This window comes from Capricornis sumatraensis, chromosome 8, assembly GCF_032405125.1.
Source record: "Capricornis sumatraensis isolate serow.1 chromosome 8, serow.2, whole genome shotgun sequence".
Lineage (NCBI taxonomy): Eukaryota > Metazoa > Chordata > Mammalia > Artiodactyla > Bovidae > Capricornis > Capricornis sumatraensis.
Window position 1 is genome coordinate 62,473,231 of NC_091076.1, and position 27,715 is coordinate 62,500,945.

Sequence of the window (27,715 nt, forward strand, 5' to 3'; positions counted from 1 at the left end):
CAACCCCATGGACTTGGATTTTCCCAGCAAGAATACTGGGGTGGGTTGTCCTTTCCTCCTCCAGGGGATCTTCCTGACCCAGGGATCAAACCCACGTCTCCTCTGTCTCCTGCACTGGCAGGTGGATTCTTTAACACTGAGCCCTTGTTTCTGTTACTGAACTGCTATCAGGGAGCTGTAAGTTCCTGTAACTATTAATAGCATCTTTTAACTTCCATTGGTTAGTTTCTGGAGGCTGGAAGACTGAGGAGAGAGGCGGAAAAAAAAATTCCAGAATTTTTTTGAAAGGTGCTTCATCTGTATGACTTATTTTTTACTAGAATCACCATCAAGCAGCAGTGACAGTACAAAATATACAAATTCAAAGTTCTTTGCAAATTCCTGAGTTATTTTTGTTTTTCTTGTTTAAATCATGTGGTAAGCAACAAGACTGAAGCTGACACTACTATACTTTGGCCACCTGATATGAAGAACTGACTCATTTGAAAAGACCCTGATGCTGGGAAAGATTGAAGGCAGGAGTAGAAGGGGATGACAGAGGATGAGATGGTTGGATGGCATCACCGACTCAATGGACACCTGAGTTTGAGTAAACTCCGGGAGCTGGTGATGGACAAGGAGGCCTGGCGTGCTGCAGTCCATGGGGTCACAAAGAATTGGACACGACTGAGCAACTGAACTGAACTGAACTGAGGCAACAAGACAGAAAACAAGTAGCATGCCACTTCTTAAGAGAGTCTACGGTGCATCTAAGCTATGTATCCTAAATAGATTTTTAAAGTTGCTACTGGGCCAGTTGGCTACCTTTGTAATATAATAATAAATTTAGTCTTTAGTCAAGCAAATATATATTTTGTATGTTTACTGGCTTACAGTCTAATTATTCAATGTCAAAAGCTGAAGTCTCAGACTTCTTTAATGTTATACATAACTCAATTTCTGAACACATGACTAAAATGCATCAATAGTATCATTTTACATAAACTCATTATTTCCTGCAGAGAATAAGTACCTTATCTTAAAAATATTCTTAAAATTATGAAAAAATTATCATTTTTATTCTTATATTTCATCATTTCTTCTTATTCTTCTGATAGGGCCTTCATAAATCACATTAGTAAAAGTTTGTGTTTCATATTAAAAGTTTTTATCCCTGAAAATAACCTGCCACCTCCTGCATGACACAAGGCAATGTATTGGGTACTTAGCATATTTGGTGAACATAGTCATAACAAGTTAGTTCTATCATCAGTCTACCTTTGGAATGATTATGGTATTTAAGCAAAATAGAAATTTTAAATATGTGCAGTATATGTGTACAAGATTTTCTGAAAAATAGAAAAGACACATAATCTAAAGAAAATATTATTATTAATAAAGTATTTTCTATATGAAATATCCAAAGGAAGAAAATTTAATATTGATTCAATTTCCCATTTATCCTGAAATTTTAAAAGACCAAGACCAGGTGGAATATTGGGTGGAAGCAGAATTGAACTTTTCCCAATGACCCAGAATATTTCTACTGCAAAATCACCTTTTGTTGGCAGAAAGATAAAATATTGAAAAATGATATATATGTGAAAAGAATAAAAGAGAAAAGTGCTAGCCTTGTAACTCATGCTTATTTATAGATTGGTGTTCCAACCATTTTAGAAAAGCACTCCAATATTAGCCTTCTTTTCTTTCTTCTCAATATCTATCTCCCTTTATCTTCTGAAAGAGACTTAAAAAAATTCTATTATAAGACATTTGCAAGTTTAAAACAAATGCCTCTCACTGTTTAACTAATTTACTCAATTAGTAGTTGATAGAAAAAAAAATATGTGTATACAGGGGTCCAAAAATTCAATTGTGTTATTGTTACAAATGAATACAAAACATCCTGATAGAGCTGGTGGACTCCTATCCATTAATGACTCCTGCACTATATTCTCCTGTGCCATAAATAATTCCAAGGTCAAAAACTAAAGAAAAACTTGCCTTCACTTGTGAGCAAAACATAACGGACTACAGAATGAATTCAACCTTCGCCATATCAGAAAACATCACATTTACAAAACTTAATACAAGAGACAACATAATCAAAACTAATATAAACATATGATAAAAAAAACAACAACAAATAAGGTGCTAAATTGAAACTCAGGATTTTAATATTTCATCATTTCTTCTGGGAGACCTAACCATCTAACCATAGGATGAGAATCATTTTTAATGCCATCAGATGTTCTAGGGACATTAACATCTTTAAAAATATTTACAAAGACTATGGAAGTTACCCATTGGCTCCTTCTGCATTATGTAATTCAGTCAGATAAACATATTAAATTTCTCTGCTTGTTTTTTTCTCCACACTCTAACCACAGACAGACCAAAAAAAAAAAAAAAAAAAGCAAGACTCTAATGATACAGGCTTTAAAATTATAGCAAAATTATGTGCATCTGGATAATTTCTATGTTCTATAAAATAGGGTATAAGTGGTGAATCTGTGGATGGCATGAAAAGCGACTATGAGGTCTGGGGCCTTGTTTAGGACACAAGCATGGAAAAGGGATAAGCTGAGATAGAAGCACCGTTTCTTTCATTCCCTGAATCACAAGGGTACAGTCAATACTTCAGTTCAAATCTTAGGCAATATTTATATAAGAATTACAAGTGGTATTATACCTTGTGTTAAAGAGAAAAGGCTTTTCTTTATATTCCTCACTGTGATTAGGCATTCAAAAGGAGTTTAGAAGTTTCCCTCATTCTCAGCTTTATGTTCGAAAATAAAAACTAAGAAGGAAAATGAAAGTACTGCATTTTTTAAAAAGATACTAACCAGGTATCTAAAAGTATTCTATCACAAATTCTTTTTAAAGATCTAAGAGATTTTCTTTGAACTCGGCATATAAGATTCTCCTCTCCATATAAATCTTTTCTTCTGAAAATGAATTTATATTTTTTCAATACTGTCAGAATAACTAGATTAGTTGAAATTAACTATTTATAAACAGATTGAAATTTTGGCACTAATTAAAACTTTAAATATAATTTGATACGTAAGTTTTAACTCCTCTTTAAAATTAACCTTATATACTATAAAGATATATTCAAATGAACTACCTTTTGTCTACACTGTTGTGCATATATTTTTTCTTTCACTAAGAAATTAAAAAAACTAGGAAAGTTTAGTAGATGCAGATTAGGAACTCCATAACAACTTGTTACTTATTTGTAATATTGAAAGCAACATTCATTTTTAAAATTTCACTGTATTCTCTTAAATTTTCTGCATTTAAAAAGTGTATCATGTGTGTGATTCTTTTACATCATTTATACCACCATTTAAATTCCAAAGTCCTAGAAAATACATAATCTTCAGAATGTATAAAATGGCGAAAGTGTTGAAGTTGGTCTTCATAGTTAACTTTCCAACAAGTTTATTTGGTTGTCAAAGGAAAAGAAATTATTATAAACTGACTCATCTGAAGCCGCATGCATTTAAACAATTAAAGCAGTTTATCAAAGAATGGAGAAATTAGCAGAAATTGTGATCAATCAAAAGCAAAATCTCAGCTAAATATAAATGTTTCAACTGAAAAATAATAAAAAATTTGTAAGAAATTTATATAACATTTTAAGAGGAACTATCAAAGTTTCATATTCTTCCAAAATACAAATCCTACCCTATACTGAAAGTCCTAAAAACTTGATGAAATAAAGAAATAATTTTATTTAACATAATATTCATTCCAAAACAGTAAATAAAAACATTCTCAGGTTGAATGCTAAACATGGAAAAATAATAAAAACTCTTAAAACAAAGAAGCTTTTTATAAACAACATGGAAGAAGTTGTCAAATTTATATTCATTTTGCTGCCTTAATTTGAGGTTTCATTAAGATCTTAATGGGAAAAACATGCACCACCAGTAAAGAGACGTATTTTAAAGGAGGATCTTTTAGGCTAGTACAAGTGACTAAAAACGAGTTTCTTGCTAGCTAACGATGGCATCAAACAAACCACAAAGCAGTCTTCTAAAAGACAGGCAATGATTTAAAAGTCTACTATATTTCATATATCCCTTTCTTTAATCTGGCTCTTTTAATCTTGTTTCAACCTCAAATCATTTCTGGTTGACAAGTGCTTTTGCTTAAATTTGAGGAGCACATAAGCTGTTGAAGGCATGGGCTTTTCTTATTTCACATACGACATTTGTCATTCCATCTTTATGTCTATGCTAAAACTTCAAACTTTATTAACATACTAAAACTCTTTTCTTTGTACTTAAAATGAGAAATTTATCCTGAGATGGAATTTAATTCTAAATTCAGTCTACAAAGAAATCTTGTCATATGTTGAATCTAGCATTTAAAATTCCACTGTTTGCTACAAGCTCCTCAGTAAGATCCATGTATCTTATTTGTTTTTGGAAGAAAATCTAGTTAACACAAAGAATGAAGATTGACTTTCAGGGAGTTTTTACTCATGTATACCCTGAATTTGCTTACCACCGTTTCACAATCTGTGTACTAATTTTGATACTGCATTTTAAGGAGGAAATCTTTACGATGATTTATCACCCTACTCTAATGCAATAATGAAATTTTCAGATGTTCCTATTAGCGTATGAACACTGAAATTAGTTTGTGTCAAATTATTTCTTTTTGTCCCAGAGGAAAAAAGACTGTAAGACTCTTCCCTAGGACCGTAAGACAGCATAAACAAGTCTCAGAAGCAGTTATGAGAATTTCACATACATGTATTTTGACTAAATTTATAAAACTGATATAAATTAACCAAAATGTCTCGTCAGCTCACTCACTCCTAGAACCAAAACAAAACAACAAAAACATGATCTAATTTAAAGAAGCTTCTTCTCAAAAATGGAATTTCCCCCTTAAACCAGAAAAGAAACCATAGCATGGCAGGTAACATTTACTGAGCTCTTATTATGTGCCAGGCACTGTTCTAAGTAATTTATACGTTGGTTCATTTAATCCTCATAATGAACCTATAAGGTAGGTACTACTGGTAACTCTAATAGAGATAAGAAAACCAAGATAGATACAGGCTTTAGAAAACTGCCCAAGATCATATAGGTAGTAAGTGTGTGACCTGGAATTTAAGACCTAGACAGTCTGATTCTGGAGCTCTGACTCTTAACTATTTTGTTAAACATATTACACCAAGCTCTAAATACATTCTACTGCACATCTTTACATAAAAGTATGAAATATACCGTTTCTTTTCTATGATCATCATGCTAAGACTGACAAAGTTATACTTTATGCACTCTTATAATAATGTAAACAAGTTATAGTGGGTTGGTGCTAATAAGTCAAAATAATAAGTTATTTAGGAATTTAGGAGTTTGTACATAAAACCCAAGTTTCCCCATGTAGCTCCTTAACTACCTAGACTATTCAAAACAGAACTGACTCTTTTTCCTTTGGTACCAAATAAAATGCAGTAAAAATTTATAGGGTATTTTTAGTATAACTTAAATATATTTATATTTCAAAATAAATCATGTCTTCAGAAGTTCAGCATGTCAATGTAGGGAGTTTCTATCTTCTATCACTATAATACTAAAAGCTTTAAATGTGGGTGTTGGCCATTTTTATATACCAGCATTATTATGAGAGAATTCTTCTCCTTTCCTTTTTTTTTTAAATATTACTCTATGATTTTTTAATGTGAATTTTCAAAAAATGAAATGAAACCAAGAAAACTGATCTTTTCAAGCTTAAATACCAACATCTACCAATGACTCAGTAATTCGGTGCATCTATCTGTGATCAGGCCATGCAACTGAAAACAAAGTACAAAACAGAGTTACTTTCGGAGAGAACAGCAAAGGAATTAGGCATGCGGGACTGAACTGAGACTCACCATGGAGCTTTTATGGAAAAACACCCCGCTCCAAACAGATAAGGCCTTCATGGAAAAGGGGGGAAAAGGCACAAAAATATTAGAGGAAAATTCATTTAATATTAACAAATACATGTTGATCATACTGTTAAAGAGTATGGATAAAATAGCTAAAAAAATTAGTAATCGTTTGCAATTCTGCTGTCAATACTAACAAGTCTGATATAACCACTGAACAGAAGGATGTGTGGTAACAAGTCCCTTCATTTTCATAAGGTTACAGATTTCAAAATGCTCTGTTTCTCCCCCTTTTCTGGAGCACCCCTGTAGGGTTCCTAAGGTAAAATAAAATTTACTTCAGAGGCCCTTTAAAACAAAGTACAAGTTAAATGGAATAATTGGATGGAGAAAAGAGTGGAACCAGTAGCAACACGTGTGGTTGTGCGACACGAAATGTTTAACACCAGTGAAAGAGGACTCAATAAAAATTTGATAAGCATTGTTGCTGTTCACCAGTTGTCTCAGAGCCACAGAAAGTACGTATTTTCTAAGCTGCTTCATTACAGTAAGCTGTACTGCATACTGCTGGTCAAAGGAACTAACACTAAATACAAGTCTGTGGTATGATTTACTTCCATTTTAGGGTCACATTCCAGGAAATCAGCATTTCTCTTAATAATGACAGAAGAGGTTAGCTTCCTCTATCTGGCCTATACCGGGCTAGGTTGGAATACAGGAAACTAAAGCCACAATTGCTTGTTTTAAATATAGCTGGGGATACAAAGGCAGACTTCCATGTTACACATATTTCTTCTTAATATTCTGTTCATAGCATTTAAGACATGCTATGCATACTTGCACAGAGAGAAGACTGATTTAATTATATCCAGAACAGAATACTGTTGTTGCATCTAACATTTGGAAGGAAGACATAACAAACTGAGAAAGAAAGAGCACTGCATAACTTGGTAATTCTCTTCTTCAACTTTGGTGCCAAGAACATTAAAAAAGAAAACTCATGCTAATTAGCATCAATCTCCCAGTGAAGTGGACGCACAACACCAAGTACAGTTCTGAGGACTGAAGTACAGAAGATATGAAGAAGAGAACAAAAAAGCAAGAGACTATTAATATTAGAAGAAACTGTGAGTGGGGAAGACAGAGATAAGAGAAAACTTTAGAGATGATTCAAATGCAAAGCAAGGAAATCTCTTGATATAAGAGAAGACCACAACCAGAGATATGATTTCATCACTCACATCTAAAACAATGCATTCCAAAATTGTTTTGACTGTGACCCATGGAAGTACCCAGTTGGCCCTCCATATCCAGAGGGCCCATACCCACAACCAACCATAGATCAAAAATATTCAGAAAAAAAAATTCCAGTAAGTTCCAAAAGGTAAAACTTGCTATGCACCAGCAACTATTTACAATTTAGAAAAGACTTAAAGTATATGCATAGATGTGCGTAGGTTATGCAAATACTAGGCCGTTTCATATAAGGAATGTGACCATCCGCAGATTTCAGTACGGGGTGGGAACTGATCCCCCTCAGATACTGAGGAATAAACGTACTAAAGTATAAGCTCATGTGTACTTGAACAAAACAAACTGAAATAATTTAATGAATGTGAGGGGTTTTGTTTGTAATCAATTTTACTATTTCCATTTCAATGTTTTGTAGACCTAGATAATATGACTGTTAAGTTTGAAGAACAAGGAGCAAGATTACATTTTATTATATTCTATTTCATTAGTGAAAAAAAAAGTTAGCCATGATTCCCCTGTCCCTTGATATCATGATTCACTGATTACATCAGAAACAAAATGTTACTGGAACTCATCCTGCACTTTGACCAACACCAATTTAAATAACTGTGACCATGTGAAGACACCAATCTTTCAATGGCACTGTGATACCATGAAATAATGATCAGAAAACGAAAGGTTCAAAACATTTCCACATGCCCACAAGTGAAAGTGAAAGTTGCTCAGTCGTCCCTCGGACTTGGTCCATGGAACTCTCCAGGCCAGAATACTGGAGTGGGTAGCCTTTCCCTTCTCCAGGGGATCTTCCCAACTCAGAGATCGAACCCAGGTCTCCCACATTGCAGGCAGATTCTTTACCAGCTGAGCCACAAGGGAGGCCCAAGAATATTGGAGTGGGTAGCCTATCGCTTTTCCAGTGAACTTCCCGATCCAGGAATCGAACCGGGGTCTCCTGCATTGCAGGTGGATTCTTTACCAACTGAGCTATGAGGGAAGCCCCTAAGATACTGCCTAAATGAAGAAGTTATTGTTGACACATACTACCCAACTTCTTTACATTTTCTTCCTTAGGCAGACACCTGAACTAATCAAACAGTCCAAACTATTCTGACAGAAGCTTTTGTGATCTGGAATGTCTGGGCATGAGTTGCTCTTTCCCATAGATTGTACAGAAGCTGGATAAGTCTCCCACCTCATTCCAAATATCAGAATACAGGGTTCCCATTGGAACCGGATTATCCATTTTAAATGTAACAGTGTATACATGTCCATCCCAAACTCCCTAACTATGCCTGCTCAATGTTAAGAGGCAGCCTGGACAGGAGGGGAGTTTGGGGAAAAACAGATACAAGTATATGTATGGCTAAGTACTTTTGCTGTCCACCTGAAACTATCACAACATTGTTAATCAGCTATACGCCAATATAAAATAAAAAGTATTAAAAAAAATCAGAATAAAGCTGATTCGTCGCAAATAATCTGCAAGTTTTATCTTAGTCCTTTATGCCTTAAATGGCTTCTGAGTGACCCCCAAAACCAAACAAACAAAAACGAAACAAAACTTTAACTTTCTACAGTTCAAAAGACCAGCTGATTGTCCCACCTACAGAACCAGTAAATACCTTTTTCCAAGTTTAAATTTCCTTATGTATAAAAAGTAACATATTAGCTGAACAAATTAAACACTTTTGTTTTAATCTGCTAGATTCTCCTTCCCAGGCAATAGCAGCATGTTACCAACAAGAAGATTTCCACAACTTCACAATCCCCAAATGCACTGTTAACTCTCACTCTCTAGACACTGCAGTGAACAGGCATGCACTGACCAGCAGCATGGTCAAGCCTGAAGACAACATGGCTCTCACTGTTCACAGTCTAATTCAGTTGTATGCATTAAAACTCATCCGTCTTTGGCCAAAGAAGAACCTAGAGACTGGCCCAGCTCAAGGAGAAGACAGGGGATGGGGAAACAGGTGAGGACTCCTTCCTGGCATGGTCCCAGTCCATACTCACCCACTTCTTAGCCGCTCCGACAAACTGGATCTCCGCCACATACATGGAAAAGAAGACCCATAAACACCAAAGAATTAGAGTGGCTGATGTAGTCACTGATTTGGTATGGGGAGTGTCAGCTGTTCTTTTGAAATGTGCCCGCCTCATCTTTTCTCAGTAGTGAAAGAATGAAAATAAAAAGTCACAAAGGCCAAGTCCATGATCCAGCTGTCTTCACCTATGGCTTTCCACTCCAAAATCCTGCAGCTGTACTTTTACAAGGGGTGGTTTAAAGGAGGAAAACAGCACGTGAGTCAGAGTGTATGCTGAATTAAAATGGTCCGTATTAATAAATGCAACTCCAATTATCATATTCAGGTGTTAAGAATGTGTATATTTCCAAACACTATTAAGTTTCAGCAGGTTGAGCAATCCTGCCATATAAAACTATCCACTTAGTCATGATTATGTCCTTCTGAAGCTGAATTCTGATTGGAAAACATCAGGGTTAGCCAAGAGACTAAAAATCAGAAATATTAGTCCTGCATTAAGTGACATTGCCACTGGTTCTCAAAGTGTTTCTTCTGGAGATTCTCAGAAGACAAGAAATAATTGTGCTACATATCAAATCACTGTGGGCCCGCATGCTAAGTCGCCTCAATTGTGTCCAACTGTTTTCGACCCTATGGACTGTAGCCCGCCAGGCTCCTGTGTCCATGGGAGTCTCCAGGCAAGAATACTGGAGTGGGTTGCTGTGCCCTCCTTCAAGGGATCTTCCCAATCCAGGGATCGAACCCATGTCTTTTATGTCTCCGGAATTGGCAGGTGGATTTCTTTATCACTAGTGCTACCTGGGAGGTCCCATATCAAATCATTAATACTATGCAACTCTTTAAACTCTGATTCATTTTTTTAAAGGCCACACAGTACCACATAAGCTTTGGTCTTCCTAGCTAAAAATAAGACTAATAAAAAGACTGTTCAAATGTTAAGAGGAAAATAAAATCAGATTTTATTTGAACATGGTAAAACCCTTTATAACCTGACTCTGCTGCTAAAAGGCAGTAATAATAATTAGATTTCACCGTCTTCAGAGTTAAATATAGTTGGCACCTAGAAAACAGCAAAGAAAGGAGAGGGTGGGATGAACTGAGAGAGAAGCAGTGACATATACATTACCATGTGTAAAAGAGACAGCTAGTGGGGATTTGCTATACAAGACAGGGAGCTCAGGTTGGTGCTCTGTGATGACCTAGACGGGTGGGATGTGGGGAGTGGAAGGGAGACTCGAGAGAGAGGGGAGACAGACAGATAGATATATCCCCATATAAATGTATACTTATACTTGATTGACACTGTTGTACAACAGAAACACAACACTGTAAAGCAATTATTCTCCAATTAAAAACAAACAAAAAATTCTGAAAGTTCCACTTTCCAACTAATCATGTCCTATGAGAATGCAAGCACTGTCACTTAACAGACATAAGAATGAGCCCATATAAATATTAAACATACTGAACAGAGAAAGGGCTATACAACATTATCTGTAAAATAGTAAAGAAAAGCCATATAGTCTAACACCACATTCCAGGAACCCCAATGACTGTGCTACACTCTACACCCCCTCGTGTTAAACAGTAACTTTGATGGACTCACATTCCCCATGTGCATACAAACAAGTTAGTCCTCATATCATTTTCAAGTATTACTCTAAATTTTTCATTAATTTAACTACTAAAGAGACCTATGGCAGTACTGGCTCTCAAATTATTGTTCTGAAGGCAAATTCAAGCTGAAATATCCAGGTGAATTTTCTAATCTGAGATATATTCAACATGCAAATTTAAATTACAAGCTCAAGATTTTCATCAGAAAAAACTCTCTTGTTCAATTTCTGCCAGATGTGGCAGAAGAGGGACTAGAATAGCACACACAGATTTCCAAATTTCCATAGAAAATAATGCTTGCTGACTTGTAATACATTATACAGGAGACTTAATCTCCTCCCCACTCCCACTCCCCAAAATTCACAGATTTATGGGAAAAGGGAACAAAGTATGGAAAGACTTAAGTACTCTACTGACTTAGTACAAAAACTAGAAACTCAAACTGCTCATGTATATTGCACATGTAAACATATCCATCCTAATGAAAATACACATTGCTAGTTATTTTATATCTGGAATGAAACATTTATAGCTTAGTTATCAAGAAATAATACATAGATAAGACAGGACTAGGAAGTGGAGGATTACCATTTGGACTACACGGAGATCAAACCAGTCAATCCTAAAGGAAATCAACCCTGAATGTTCACTGCAAGGACTGATACTGATGCTGAAGTTCCATTACTTTGGCCACCTGATGCAAAGAGCCAGACCCTAATGCTGGGAGAAACTGAATGCAACAGGAGAAGAGGGCGGCAGAGAATCAGATGGTTAGATAGCATCACCAACTCAAAGGATACAAGTTTGAGCAAACTCTGGGAGATAGTGAAGGACAGGGGAGCCTGGGGTGTTGCAGTCCATTAGGTTACAGAGTTGACCATCATTCTTTTTGTGTGGGACACAACTTAGTGACTGAAAAACAACAACCACTGTAACTGGGTGGGAGGTAGAGGGGTGTCTTTTCCCAAATCTTTCCCATTTAATTCTTCAAACTTCACCTATAAGATTTAAGGCTTAGGTCAAGGTGTCTAAATAAGCCAAGGCAGACCAAAGTGAATTAGAAAGAGGAACAAACCTTCCTCAAGGACTATATGCCAATGTCAGTTATTCACTTAGCAAACTCTGATGGCAGATTTGGTCTACAAATTTCAACTCGAGATAATCAAATAAATGCTATTAAATGCTTCCATTTCTAAAGAAGAACAATCATCTATGTTTCCTAAATGGAGCTCCTGTGAAGCACTGGCCTAGGGAACAGCAATGAATGAGGCTTAGAAAGCACATGATAGAACACCTGTTGGAAACTCATACACTGTAAGGCTGACAGGTTATAATCCATACATACAAATATACCTCGGATGGCGAAATTCATGTAGGCACACTGGAAATGGCAGAACCAAGATAAGAAGATGGAGCTTCAGACTCCTAAGATGATATTCCTTCACTATATTCCCTAGCCTACTTCTCCAGAGTCAAGCCTAAGGTTCCTAATACCTAGCTCAAACTGTTCACAAAAAAATGAATACATACAAACATGGTGGAGAGCGAAAGTAACAGGAAGCTGCTCAATTTAAGAAAACCAGTGAAACATAACAAATAGTATCAGGTTACTTCACTAAACATGTCAGCTAGTGAAGGGCAAGGAAGTAACTTCATTCCCAATTTCTATATTTTTTATTCCCATGAAATTACTAAGACCACTTTTTAAAAAGTTTTATTTGTTTATTTATTTGGCTGTGCCGGGTCTTAGTTGAGGCATCTGAGATCTTCAATCTCAGCTACAGAACGCAGGATGTTCAGTTGTGGCTTGTGAACTCTTGGTTGCAGCATGTGGGATCTAGTTCCCTGACCAGGGATTCAACCTGGGCCCCTGACTGGGAATGTGGAGTCTTAGCCACTGGACTACCAGGGAAATCTCTGACCACTTTTTGAAATATCCTGTTCCCTGCTTGTGCCCACAAAATGATGTATGTGTCAATAATTTTAGATTTAATGTATGTAAAATTACGCATATTGATGAAAAATTGTCTACTTAGTAAATTTTTACATAGGAAGCCTTTAAAAAAACCCTTCATCACTTATTTGATCCATTAATTCAGTCAAACATCTATGAGCTATTGCTTCGAAAGTCCCTACTACAAAAAATTCACACTTGAAAACAAGGAGCAATCCCTTGGCACCCAGTTTCACTTTTAATAGATGAGAACTATGCTGATTTACACATGACAAAAACAATATGGAGGCCTTTCCAATCCTCTCGTCTTAGACTGGAAGAAATGGGTTTTGTTTGAATGAGCAGCTATTAAACTAAATGATTCCTAGCACATCTTTCACCTTCATCAGTGTATACCACAGTTGGGCTGAGCAACAGCTGTTGCCAAAATAGGCCTTATTTCCTCCCAGTGCTGCTTCAAGGTATAGAACACGAAGGTGTAAATACATCTGTCTTCTGCCATTTGCAGTTCTACTGGCCTTGCGAATGTCTGTGAGTAAGACAGATGGTCCCTGACACTGCACAGGCTTTCAGGGATGTATCTTTCCATAAATAAGGGGGCAGATGTGAAGCGTGGTAAGCACACGTCTATCCCCTGAAGGTTTGGGTTGAGGTTTCCATCTAAATTTGGTTATTTAAATATAGGATCCTAAGCAATCCTTGGAAATCTCTATGCTAGAATGCATTTTTTAATGTTCATCTTATGCCATTATGGCAAATATCTAGGACATGGAACATATATTTGTAACTAGATATAATATCAGGTGTATTGGAACTTAATGCCTATAAATGAGTCAGCTCTGTGTTCTCTTTCTACATAATTAATGTCAAATACATCTGTAAGTTTTATTTTTTAAATGCTAGAAAACACATTTCACTGAAGCAAAGTTAGAGTAAATTAGGATTTCCACAATGACCTGGAAAATTAAAAGACTGTTTGCTCATCACTCCGGTGACCTTAATGTGCTAATCAAAATCCTCAGGACACAATAAAACTTGATGGAAATAATGCAAGTGAGCTAACTGCAGCTTAAGAACTGCTGTTGCTGCTGCTGCTGCTGCTGCTAAGTCACTTCAGCTGTGTCTGACTCTGTGCGACCCCATAGAGAGCAGCCCACCAGGCTCCCCCAACCCTGGGATTCTCCAGGCAAGAGTACTGGAGTGGGGTGTCATTGCCTTCTCCAGTTTAAGAACTAGTCACAGTAAAAAAAAAATTTTTAATAAAAATGAAATTAATGTAAATCTTAAAATCTAATGGGAGAAATCTAATGATTCAAACCATTAGATGTGCTTTGGGATATACTTCAAATCTCAGCATATGTCAAAAATGGAAATTCAAGGAATACCTTACTCTCCCAAAACAAGTACTACTTTTGGTTAGTCAAAATACATGTATGTCAATGAAACTGCTAAGTATTGAGATAGTAAAACCACAAACTACACTCTGATAATTCTATGACCAAACAGTACTATAAGAATTATACAGACAAGCACAGGGAAGCCTGGCACGCTGCAGTCCATTGTGTCGCAAAGAGTCATACGCGACTTAAAGACTGAACAACAACAAAGGATTATAAGTAATGTCACAATAGCAATTTCTGAATACAGTCAACAAACTCTTCAGAAAATGGTTTAAGAGTATTAGGTCTTATAATCTAGCAGTAACCTGCATAAATTATGAATACTATCATCAAAGTGTTTTTTGTCACTGTAACCTGTGTTAATAGGAAGAGAAAAAAGAATAGTAGGAGGGGAGGGGGAAAAAAAGAGTGGATGGGGTAATTTCCAGAGCACCAAAGCTCTGCCACAAGTAAAAGAATTCATTACAGGCAACAGACATGTGGAAGAAAAAAACTAATAAAATGAGTTTTTGGTGGATGTGTATGTATGTAAGTGCGTGTATATGGAGTGAGAAAAGATAAATCAGGCAAATTCATTAAACTGTTAACATTTGGAAAATCTGGGCATGCAGCAATTCCCTTTTTTATTAAAATATTTAATTTATTTTAATTGGAGGATAATTTCTTTACAATATTGTGGTGGTTTTTGCCATACATCAACATGAATCACCCTCGGGTGCATATGTGTTCCTCCAACCTGAATCCCTCTCCCACATCCCTCCCCAGGAATTCCTTTTACTGGTCTAATAATATTTTTTTCCCCAGTAAGTCTAAATCAATCTCTATCAAAATTATGGAAATTAAAAGCCAAGTACTCATTATGGGACAAATATTAATTTTTCTCTCTAAACACTTTAAGAAAGGACATGCTAAAAAGTTTTAAAATTTGGCAAAAATAAAAGGGTTTAAGAACTGAGATAAAAGCCCAGCAAAAAATATGATACATGGATCTTAAACTAACATTAATTTCAAAGCACACAATTAAAATTCCTATCACTTAATTCATTCATAAATAATTATTAAATTACCTAGGATACAAGAAACATAATACACATGCTCTAAAAAAATCTAGGAACTGTAATCAAGTTTTTAAAAAGAAAAGGAAACATAAAAGTTATGTAAGTTCATACAGTATGGTAGCTTAGGAAGAGACTAGATGATAAATAGTTCCCACCCATCTAAGGACAGACAGAAAGAATAGCAAGAGGGAGAGTAAAAGAGGTGTGATGGAGTTTATCTTTTTATCATGGGAAGTTTCAAATACATGCAAAAGTAAGCTCACTTTCTAAGTGTGTATTAGTCACTCAGTCATAACCAACTCTATGAGACACAACAGACTATAGCCCACCAGGCTTCTCTGTCCATGGAGTTCTCCAGGCAAGAAGACTGGAGTGGATAGCCACTCCCTTCTCCAGGGGATCTTCCTGACCCAGGGATCAAACTTGGGTCTCCTGTACTGCAGGTGGATTCTTTACCATCTGAGCCACCAGGGAAGCCCCCAGAAAACTCACTTTCTAATCCTCTCCACAAATAATTTGAATTAAATTCTAACATCACACAATTTCAGGCATAGAACTTCAGTCACTATCTTAGAAATAAAATTAAAATCACGAGGAACAATTTTGAGTGTTCTTTCACTTATATTCAGGAAAGATAGACCAAAAAAGGTAGAATTATGTACTGACATCTGTGAATGAAAAAATACTAAGATTATGATTCAAGATTTAGTCTCATTTTTATTTGATTCTATATCCCAGAAATATATCATTATCCAAAGAAAAAAGCCAGCTACCTGTAAATTTAAGTTTGTAACCCCTTTACTATTCATAGTGACTCTTATTTATTTTAAAATAAAGAAACTAGAAGAGGAAAGGGAAGTAAAAATTCTACTTAAGCTACTACTGAAGGGTTAAAAAGCTGAAACCAATTTTTAAAAATATAGCCAAATGATTTGTATCACAAGATGTCAGATTTTGGAGCTAGGTTTGCTGTTTCCCAGCTTCTTTTTCCCCCCCCCCTTAATACACCACAAACTCAATTTCTACATTCAAAATAGGATCACTTTATAGGAAACACCACTCCACTAGACAAAGGGTTAATTTCGGTGTCACAGTGAAATCTAGAGCTCAAAGGCCTGGTCCCTGAGAATGAGTAGTTCTTCTTACAAAAGTATCTCACATCAGCACTTTACCACCTAGCACAACAATAATGACAGATTATTATATGTAAATGGTACCTCAATATAGATGTTTTTTCAAAGTATCAGAAGCATGGTTGTCATATTAAGTTCTCTCTCCTTAGTCAAAATTTGGGGGCCATTATAAATCCAAATCATGTCCACAAAATCAAGAAAATGAAACTTTGCTACTTTTAGACAAAGCCACAAGGCAGGAACTACAAGACTGAGTAGATGGATCTGGTTTTCATTAGCCAATACTAGTTCTCACAACTTGTCACTGCTTGGTTTTTTCCTATGAATGTGTGTGTACATGCCTGTGCATGAATGTGTTTGCGCATGTTCTATACTTTGTACTTAATCAGCTGACATTAAGTCTCATGTGGGCTGGGAATGAAGAAAATAATCAAAACCACCCAAAGAAAAAGTATGCTTTATTTTTATGTATTTAATCCTCTAAAATAGCTATTTAAAAAGTATCAAGCCTGAGGCCTTACCCTGTTCGTTTGGTGATGGTACCAAGCGTCATTGGCTGCTTGATTTGGGCGAGAGGCATCAACACCATCAGGCTGGGGAGAGGAGAGAGTCGAGGGTTGCCAGGGTTGTTGTTGGCAAAATTATTGTAGGAGTCTTGGCTGTTGAGCTTCCCTATGAAGAGAAAAAAGAAAAGAAAAGCATCACCAAGAGAAGTTTCCTTCTCTGACAGGATTTGCACTGGCTCCACTAATCTTTTAAGAAAATTATCAAAGGCAGACATGATTCTAAAAGAATCATGACTATATGGAAGGGGAGAAAAAAAACAAAGGACTCTGGTAATACCAAACATGACTTGACTATGAACAGAGACTGTAGTCTTTGAGGATGGAGGCTTGGAGGATACAGAATTGGGTAGATGTTAAATGGTTATACAAATAATTGGCATAAAACTGAATTTTATGGTGTTACAAAGAAATATAGGATAGTAAGAGAGAGAGAAAAAAAAAAGAAAAGGTTTAAATTAGTCTAAAGTAAGCAGGGAACATTTCCTTAAACAAGCTTGGGAGTCGGAGGGGAAGAATATTCCAGCCATGGCAACCTATAAAGCCTCCAGAGGGCAGAAGAAACATGAGGCATAAGGATGTATATCCACAGAGAATAGCATGAGAGGCACAGGATGAAACTGACCAAAATCAACAGGCAAAAACACTGTCTTCCTCCCAAAATGTACCACTACCTACCATAAAATTAAAAATCATGAATCAATCTTTTATTTTATGACCACATTAATATAAAAAATAAAAAGAATAAGAATTATGGCTCACTAACAACCAGGAAAAACAAACTGAAATAAAATCTGATCTGCATAGAGAGAAATTACTCCCATCTCACCAATAAGCAAAATTCTTCTTAGGTACTTATCTTTTCTCCCATTCCATGGCTCTGCATTTTCCAGAATGTTCTATAAATGAAGTATGTACTGTACTGAGTCTTACCTCTTTCACGTGCTAGTAAGCATCTGAGATTCAACCACTCTACATTTTCCTACAGGTATCAATTCCTTCCTTTTTATTACCAAATATAATCTCATTGTATGGAAGTACTACAGTTTGTTGATCCAGTCATTGGCAAAAAGACATTTGTTTCCAGCTTTGGTTATTACAAATAAAGCTGCCATAAACATTCCTGCACAAGCTTTTGTATGAATGTAAGTTTCTTTACATTCAAAGGAGAAAAGGAAAGATATACCCATTTGAATGCAGAGTTTCAAAGAATAGCAAGGAGAGATAAGAAAGCCTTCCTCAGCGATCAATGCAAAGAAATAGAGGAAAACAATAGAATCGGTAAGACTAGAGATCTCTTCAAGAAAATTAGAGATACCAAGAAAACATTTCATGCAAAGATGGGCACAGTAAAGGACAGAAATGGTATGGCCCTAACAGAAGAAGAACATATTAAGAAGAGGTGGCAAGAAAACACAAAAGAACTGTACAAAGAAGATCTTCAAGACCCAAATAATCACCTAGAGCCAGACATCCTGGAATGTGAAGTCAAGTGGGCCTTAGGAGGCAGCACTAAGAACAAAGCTAGTGGAAGTGATGGAATTCCAGTGGAGCTATTTCAAATCCTGAAAGATGATGCTGTGAAAGTGCTGCACTCAATACGCCAGCCAATTTGGAACTCAGCAGTGGCCACGGGACTAGAAAAGGTCAGTTTTCATTCCAATCCCAAAGAAAGGCAATGCCAAAGAATGCTCAAACTACCGCACAATTGCACTCATCTCACACGCTAGTAAAGTAATGCTCAAAATTCTCCAAGCCAGGCTTCAACAATACGAGAACTGTGAACTTCCAGGCATTCAAGCTGGATTTAGATAAGGCAGAAGAACCCGAGATCAAATTGCCAACATCTGCTAGATCATTGAAGAAGCAAAAGAGTTCCAGAAAAATACCTATTTCTGCTTTATTTCTGCCAAAGCCTTTGACTGTATGGATCACAATAAACTGTGGAAAATTCTGAAAGAGACAGGAATACCAGACCACTTGACCTGCCTCTTGAGAAATCTGTATGCAGATCAGGAAGCAACAGTTAGACCTGGACATGGAACAACAGACTGGTTCCCAATAGGAAAAGGAGTACGTAAAGGCTGTTTATTGCCACCCTGCTTTTTTAACTTACATGTAGAGCATATCATGAGAAACACTGGGCTGGATGAAGCACAAGCTGGAATCAAGATTGCTGGGAGAAATATCAATAACCTCAGATATGCGGATGACACCACCCTTATGGCAGAAAGGGAAGAAGAACTAAAGAGCCTCTTGATGAAAGTGAAAGAGGGGAATGAAAAAGTTGACTTAAAGCTTAACATTTAGAAAACAAAGATCATGGCATCCGGTCTCATCACTTCATGGAAAATAGATGGGGAAACAGTGTGGAAACAGTGTGAGACTTTATTTTGGGGGGCTCCAAAATCACTGCAGATGGTGACTGCAGCCATGAAATAAAAAGACGTTTGGTCCTCGGAAGAAAAGTTATGTCCAACCTAGACAGCATATTCAAAAGCAGAGACATTACTTTACCAACAAGGGTCCGTCTAATCAAGGCTATGGTTTTTCCAGTAGTCATGGATGGATGTGAGAGCTGGACTATAAAGGAAGCTGAGCACTGAAGAATTGATGCTTTTGAACTGTGATGTTGGAGAAGGCTCTTGAGAGTCCCTTGGACTGCAAGATCAAACCAATCAATACTAAAGGAAATCAGTCCTGAACGTTCATTGGAAGGACTGATGTTGTAGCTGAAACTCCAATCCTTTGGCCACCTGATGCAAAGAGCAGTTTCGTTTGAAAAGACCCTGATGCTGGGAAAGACTGAAGGTGAGAGGAGAAGGGGATGACAGAGGATGAGATGATTGGATGGCACCCCCAACTCAGTGGACATGAGTTTGAGTAAACTCCGGGAGTTGGTGATGGACAGGGAGGCCTGGCGTGCTGCAGTCCATGGCATTGCGAAGAGTCGGACACGACTGAGTGACTGAACTGAAGTTTTTTAAAATATATATCTAGGAATGCAGTTGCTGATCATAGTATATGAATGTTTGCATGGAGATAATAATTCTATGTTTAAGGTTATGAGAAAATGCAAAACACTTTGACAAAGGAAATGATCCATTCACATTCCCACCAGCAAAATATGACACTTCAAGTTCTTCTGTATCCACAATAGAATTTGGTGGTGTCACTCATTTTGATTTCAGCCATTCTGGGCAAAAACGTGGCTGCTGCTGCTAAGTTGTTTCAGTCAGGTTCGACTCTGTGCAACCCCATAGACGGCAGCCCACCAGGCTCCTCTGTCCCTGGGACTCTCCAGGCAAGAATACTGGAGTGGGTTGCCATTTCCTTCTCCAATGCATGAAAGTGAAAAGTGAAAGTGAAGGCACTCAGTTGTGTCTGACTCTTCGAGACCCTATGGACTGCAGCCCATCAGGCTCCTCCGTCCATGGGATTTTCCAGGCAAGAGTACTGGAGTGGGTTGCCATTGCCTTCTCCAGGCCAAATGTGGGACAAACAGGTAGCTGTTGTTGTGGTTCATGAATTTATCTGTCATCCATTTATTTTCTTTGTTAAAATACCTATGTAAAGCTTTTGCCAATTTTAAAAACTGGGTTAGTACTTTTGCTGAAATGTAATTCACACACCATAAGATTGATCCTTTTGAAGTATACAGTTCTGTGGTGTTTGGTATATTCTACAGAATGATACTAGGATCGCTATTTAATTTCAGAACATTTTCATCACCCAAAAAGAAAGTCCATACCCTTAGCAGTCACTCTTCTTTTCCCTACCCATCAGCTTTTGATACAGGAATCTGTCCAGTTTCTATAGATTTGTCTATTCTGGATAATTCATATAAATGGAACCATACAAGGTGGCCTTTTGTGAGTGCTTTTTTCAATTATGTTTTCAATGTTTATCCATGTTGTACCATGTGTCAACAGTTCATTCCTTTTAATGGCTGAATAATATTGTACTGTATGGATATACCACGTTTATACCAGCTGATGAATATTTGGGTTGTTTTAACAGGCTACTATGAATAACGCTTCTATGAACATTAGTACATAGGTATTTTTGTGGACTTGGGCTTTCAATTTTCTAGGGTACATATGACTAGGAGTGGAACAGTTAGGTCTATATTTAATCTTTTGAGGAACTGATAAACTATGGCTACACCAGTGTACGAGGGCCCCAAATTTTCCACATCCTCAACACCTCTTGTTGTGGTCTATCATTTTTATTTTATCCATGCTAGTGGGTGTGAAGAGGTATCTCATTGTAGTTTTGATCTGCGTTTTTTAAATATCTTTTTCATGTGCATTTTAGTTAATTTATATAGCTTCTTGGAGAAATGTCTACTCAAAACATTTGCCCAAAATTGAGTCGTCTTTTTATTGTTCAGTCATAAATTCAGTCATAAATAAGAGTTAAGCTCAGAAGGTAAATCCCTTAGCAAAAACATGGTGTATAAATATTTTCTCCCCTTCCTATGTCATCTTTTCACTTTCTTCATGGTATGCTTTGAAACATACAAGTTTTTAACTTTGATGAAGTCTAATTTATCTATATTTTCTTTAGTTGCTTATGCTTTTGTTGTCATACCAAAAAAAAACACTGCCCAGGCCAAATATACAAAGATTTATAGCTATGTTTTCTGCAAAGAGTTTTATATTTTTAGTTCTAACATTTAGGTCCCTAATTTTGAATTAATTTTTATAAATCATGTGAGGAAGGGGTTCAACTTCAGTTCTTTCAAATGCTGAATATCCACTTGTTCCAGCATCACTTACTGAAAAGATATTCTCTCCTAACCCAGAGGATTATCCTGGCACCCCTGCTGAAAATCAAATGACTGGAAAAATGTAAGAAATTATTTATGGATCTTATTCTCAAATTTTAAAAGTTCTTTATATATTCTGGATATAAACCTTTTATTAGATATGATTTTCAAATATTTTCTTACCTTGTTTTGACTTGTCTTTTTGTTCTCTTACAGATCTTTTAACAAGCGGAATTTTTTTTTTAAATAAATTCCACTTCATAAATTTGTTTTGTACATTCTTATTATAAAAATTCAATCTAAAAATATTTTAATTTTTATATTTTACTCTTACAAAAATATAATGAGACTTCCCTGGAGGCTCAGTGGAAAGAATCTGCCTGCCAATGCAGGACACACAGGTTCGATCCCTGATCCGAGAAGATCACACACACCACAGAGCAATTAAGCCCCACGTGTCACAACTATGGACCGTGCGCTCTGAAGCCCATGGCGCAGCTACTGATGCCTGCGTGCGCTAGAGAGCCTGCGCTGCTCAGGAAGAGGAGCCACCGCAGTGAGAAGCCCACGCGCTGCAGCTAGAGCAGCCCCCACTCGCCACAGCCAGAGAAAAGCCCGTGCAGCAGCAAAGACCACCACAGCCAAAAGCTAGCGACTTACAGAAATAACATATGTCTTCATGGTTCACAGTATTTATATGATATAGCTAACTTTATTGTAAGGTAGAAAATATGATTTTTTAAAACAGAATAATGAAATGAAACAAATGAAAGGAAATAAAAACAAAATCTCTGAAGTTTAACTGACATTTACTACAACCTTACAAATATGCATTTCGATTTTGTTTGTTTGTTTCTTTAACCAGCGTCCTCAAAATAGTACCAGCAATGTCTATTACTTATATACTGAGATACTTTAAGTCTGAGGCAAAGCGGGATCCATGATCTCTCATTTTTCCATTCAACTGATATCCTGGCCTAAAGACAAACTGAGCTAAATTTTGTTGAGCTGATATGTTACACCAATTTGTTCTGCTATCTGAAAATAAAAATAAAATATACATAGTCACCGATAAGAATGAGACGAGAATATCAGAAGGGAACATTCTACACTGCAGAGCAGAAGCACCCTTTGGGCATTTATTACTTCTATATTACTTGGTGTCACCACCTTGTAAGCCTACTGCTACAAAATCCAAATAAGCTACAAATCTCCCAGAGAGAAGAGTATGAAACGTAAAGGCAGACGTTAGGGTAACATTAGCAACGTCCTCTTCAGATACAAGCCACATGGAATTAGAAAATTTAGATCAGTGTGTTTGTTTTTCTGATTTCTGTAATGCTTTGAAATTCTGCCATATCGGAATGGTTTCTAAAATAGCCATTACATAAATCCTTGCCTAAATACAGACACACAGAACTCCTTGAAGATAATACTTTAACTTTCAAAACTCCAAAAACCCTTGTTCCAAGAAAACTTTTCCCAAGAAAGAATAAGGATTGTGAAGTATCTCTGTCACAGCAATAACTGTTTTTCACAGGGACTCAAGATAGGAAAAAGCAGTAAAATCAGGTTGAGTTGTTTTTGTTTCCAAGACAGTCAGTAGTCTGTTACAAATCTTTGATGGATCATCATATCCAATAAAACTTCTACCTATATTTTGTCATTATCTGCAAAAATGCCAGTTCACATTTTGATAGAGATTGCACTGACTCTGTTGATCAGTATAGGAAGTATTGCTATCTTAAGCATATTAAGTCTTTCAAGCCAAGAACATGGGATATCTTCTCACTTATGTAAGTATCCTTTAATTTCTCTGAATACTGTTTGGAGCTGAAATCAGGCCACAACATGAAATATGTCACAAGCTAATGAAATTCAAGGCCTATGTTTAACACACACATATCACAACAATAGTCAAATATTTGTTGACTGCCTCAGCTGAAGATCATACTCTGTGAGGACTGCATGCTGCTGCAAAGCTTACAGTCTAATATGCATGAAACAGGAATAATTAAGTGCTAATTGCCTGGTACTAAAGATAAGAACACATGGGATCAATTATTTGGAGAAGATATCAGGGAGCAGATGGGACATGACTTAGGCTTTAAACGATGGATAAAATATGGGTAAGAGCAGGAGAGAAGAAATATTCTGAGGATGAAGGATAACATGAAGAGCAGAGACTGTAAAGTGATGCCACAGATGTGAGCAAGAGTACGAAATCTCTTAGAGAGAGAATTATAATGGAAAGCAATGGGAAGAAAATATATTTCAGTTTTAGAAGAAATATTTCAATTGAAGTGGAAGTACCTAAATTTAGGTACCTAAATTCTGCAGCAAGGCAACAGCACAGATTTTGAGAACACTGAACTTAAGAGATACAATGAGAGGTCTAGAAAGTGAAGCTTTTCACTGAGAAGCTGCAAATCTTGTGGTTTAGTTAGGTTAGGTTGACTTAAAATCCTTCACTGCCCCACGAGCATAAAAACAACCTCAAGGTACATCACACCTATCCTTCTCAGTCTTCTGGGACACCCAAGTATTTATGAGCTTTTATTCTTGGTGTCTGTATTCATGATGGAACCTCTGAAACCCAGTGCACCTGAAACAGTAAAGTAAGCTGGGTAGATTTTATGTTCATAAGAATAGGGGTAGTGTCTGACTTATGTTTTATTACGTGGCAAGTAATTTATTTAAAATGGCTTTAATGAAAAAAAAAAAAATGTGTTCAACAACACCAAGGTTCAGAAAGGCAATCTCAGAGAGAAAGCTGATAACTCTGGTAATCTTCTACTGAAGATTACCTTTTCAAAGAGCTTCCTTGTGGCTCAGTTGGTAAACAATCCGCCTGCAATACAGGAGACCTGGGTTTGATTCCTGGGTTGGGAAGATCCCCTGGAGGAGGGCATGGCGACCCACTCTGCTATTTTTGCCCGGAGAATCCCCACAGACAGAGAAGCCTGGCAGGCCACAGTTCATGAGGCCGCAAAGTTGGACATGACTGAGTGACTAAGCACAGCATCGCAATCTTCAATAGGGCAGCTTCACTAAAGAGGCAAAAAATCAGATTTGTTGTTGTTGTTAGAAAGGGATAAACAATGGGTACAGTAACAGGAAATGATCATGGTAATGGATACAGAACACAGACTTAAGGACTCTGAGGCTAAAAAGACATTAACAAGATGAGATAATGTACCAGGCAAAGGACTAATTCAACATTCATTCTTTCAGTTCACACTTTTGGAGCCTTATTGGTATGAGGCCCTGTTCTATGCCAGGCTGAACAAATCCCAGGACTCCTAAAATTCATAACATAATAAGATAGAAAGACTTTAAAGAATTTAAAGGGAGCAAGCATGCTATGAGAGACATCCTCAAAATGTCTCAGGAAAAAAAGGAAGGACATATTTTTACTATTGTTGTTTCAAATTTTAAGTACAGAGGCAGGAACTTCTATCTTCCCATCTTTAATTTCCAACTAGAAAATAATGGATGAGAGATGTGTGAATAATTAATTCGGGAATTAGTAAAATGAGGGAACTCACATAGACAAGAAATCTCATCATCTCACATATAATGATTTATACATAAAAATACACCAAATTTTAAAATGAAAGTTCATATTGAATCTAATACCCAAAAATAGTATAATGATCCTTTCTTCCCCTTTCAATTGCTCAAAGTCTTTATTTAAAGATGATTCTATCACCTCCTTGTGTCATGGGTCTTCTTGGAAAATGCAGCTAGAATTTAACAAACCTCCAGATTTATCCTCCGCAAAAACTAGACTCCTCCAGAATAGTATCAGCATCTTACTAATTGTTGACATCTCAACAGATGTTTGTTGAATGAATGAAGGAAATACATTTTTTCTCATATCCAGGAAGTACAGGAAAATACAACCCTATGATCTATAGAAAAAAAAATTAATTTTGAAGGGAACCCAAAGTACTTCAGAAGATAGCAAGGTGCTAGAATCTATCGCTTTCACTACTCGCTTTAGTCTCAGGTTGACCAGGAGCACAGGTTTGGTAATTTTAAGAACAGATCTTCAGCCACTCCCTTATGGTTACATCAAGCCTAAATTTCCGAGCCAGGATTTTTCATTAAGCCTGAGGCTTCTTACTATAATGAGATTTAGCAGAAGAAACTCATAGTATCCTAAACCTTGGACTTGGCTTAAGTATGTCCCTTCAGCTTATGCTTCAGCTTTCCTTTGGACGGAGAGGGAGAACAGTGTCCCTCTTTATTTCATCTTCTAAGCACACATATGATAGTGACCTTAAAATTCAAAATGTCTGAGATCAGTGAAGAAGAGTCACTATGTCAATTCTAAATGTCACCTTCACCAACCATTCTTTACTATACTTTACTATGTAAGTATAATGAAAATAGTGGAGGTTGTTTAACTGCAGCTTTAGTAGTGGGCTTCATAAAACTTTGAAATACATACAATATCTCACACACCATTCTACTTACAAACCCCAGCTGGGATAAGACCTGTAAGTGGCAAATGCCATGAGAATGGATATTCTCACAGTATTTCTGGCACATCCAAACAGAGGAAGTCCCAAAACTCTCATGAGAAAATAAGCTCTTCTAAAACTCTCATCCCAGTTCTTTGGGCTTACTCTATATAGATAAACTTCCATAAGCCTTCAGGCTTTCGGGTCTTTAACAAAATCCACCAGAGCTTTGATCCTTTAGAGGTTTACCAGTCCCCAAGATAGACGGCGTTCTCTTGGGGGGAAAAAAAAAACTCCCAAGTTCCAATAAAATGGTTTTCTCAAAGCAGGAATTCTACTTGCGAACAGAAAATCATTTAAAAATCAGAGTGTTCAAAACATCCTTTGATGTTTAAAGCAATGATATTCTGTTTTCAGTTGTTTATTTGTTAATGGTTATTATTGTTTTTAACATTACAAAGTCCTAAGCCAGAACAGTTCACATTGGGGTTTAACTACTGACTTTCTGTATTTCCTTGTACAAGTTGGCATTTTTGAAAAAGGAATTATGAAAACAACCTTGCGGAGTCTTTTCTTCCCCCCGTTCTGCTTTCTGGATGAAGAGTACCTGCAAGTACTTTGGGAAAGGACTCTCAGGCTCCTCATGAGTACACAGCACTGTCCGTGTGTGAGGTGGACAGGGTGTGATCTCTGTTTACTAAAAAATGCTGCTAACTTCAAAATGCCACCTTATCATGTGTGCATGGTCCCAAAATATGTTTTCACACACTCTACCCTATAAAATCACAGGGGGAAAATGGATGAAGTTGAGGATAAAAGTAAAGACAGAAAATAACAATGGTCTTTGTCGCTGCGCTGGAGCGGCAGCCTGTCAGGTCAGCCTTGCAGAGGTATATTCCCAAACCAGTCATTATTAATGGACTCACTTCCACAGGAAAAAAAAAAAAAAAGACAGAGTCTGAAAACTCCGGACAAAAGAAATCCCTGCAGACAAAGTAAAAACAAATTAAAAGACCCATTATAAAACACAGATGCTACAAGGAAAATAAACTTTCCAAGATTTACTGGGCTTTGACAAACTTGAACATTTGTGGAAAAGACATCAGCAACAACTCCCAGGTATGTGGCTGCGAAGCTCGACTCCTTTCTGTTTTATCTTTACCCTCCCTACACAAGCTGCCAGGTTGGTATTCTTAGCTTCTGAACGCAGTGATGTGAGAACATGTGAATGTGGCAAACTGCCAGCCACGAGAAATCTCTAAAGCCGGCAAGAGCTGAAATTATTGACCACCTCAGATTATGTTAAATATTAAAGTTAATACCAGTGTATCTGTGTGTACACATGTATTTCTTCTTAAATGCAAACCAGAAGAGGAAAAATAAGACATAGATGCAATTACAGGCTTCCTTCCCATCCTTTAAAAAAATTTCCCTACCCAACCATGCTGTGAACAAAGGCAAATAAGAGCAGTTAAAATAACATTATGCAATCAGAGGATCAGAGCTGTAGATGAGAAAGTACCTTAAAACAGTATCACATCAGTGAGAAAGAGAAAACTTTTTGTTTCAGGTT

General features: G+C 36.7%; 1 protein-coding gene across 2 annotated transcripts in view; it reads right to left on the reverse strand.

The window, feature by feature from the left end:
- Positions 1 to 27,715, reverse strand: part of BCAS3 (BCAS3 microtubule associated cell migration factor) — a 589,830-nt gene that overhangs the window by 325,168 nt on the left and 236,947 nt on the right. Inside the window, exons 16-17 of one of the 2 annotated variants that reach the window (XM_068975809.1) lie at positions 16,861 to 17,011; positions 5,882 to 5,926 (exon numbers count right to left, since the gene is read on the reverse strand). In XM_068975809.1, the coding sequence (XP_068831910.1) occupies positions 5,882 to 5,926; positions 16,861 to 17,011 (196 nt within the window). The remainder of the gene's footprint in view (positions 1 to 5,881; positions 5,927 to 16,860; positions 17,012 to 27,715) is intronic. The other variant, XM_068975810.1, reaches the window with a different exon arrangement.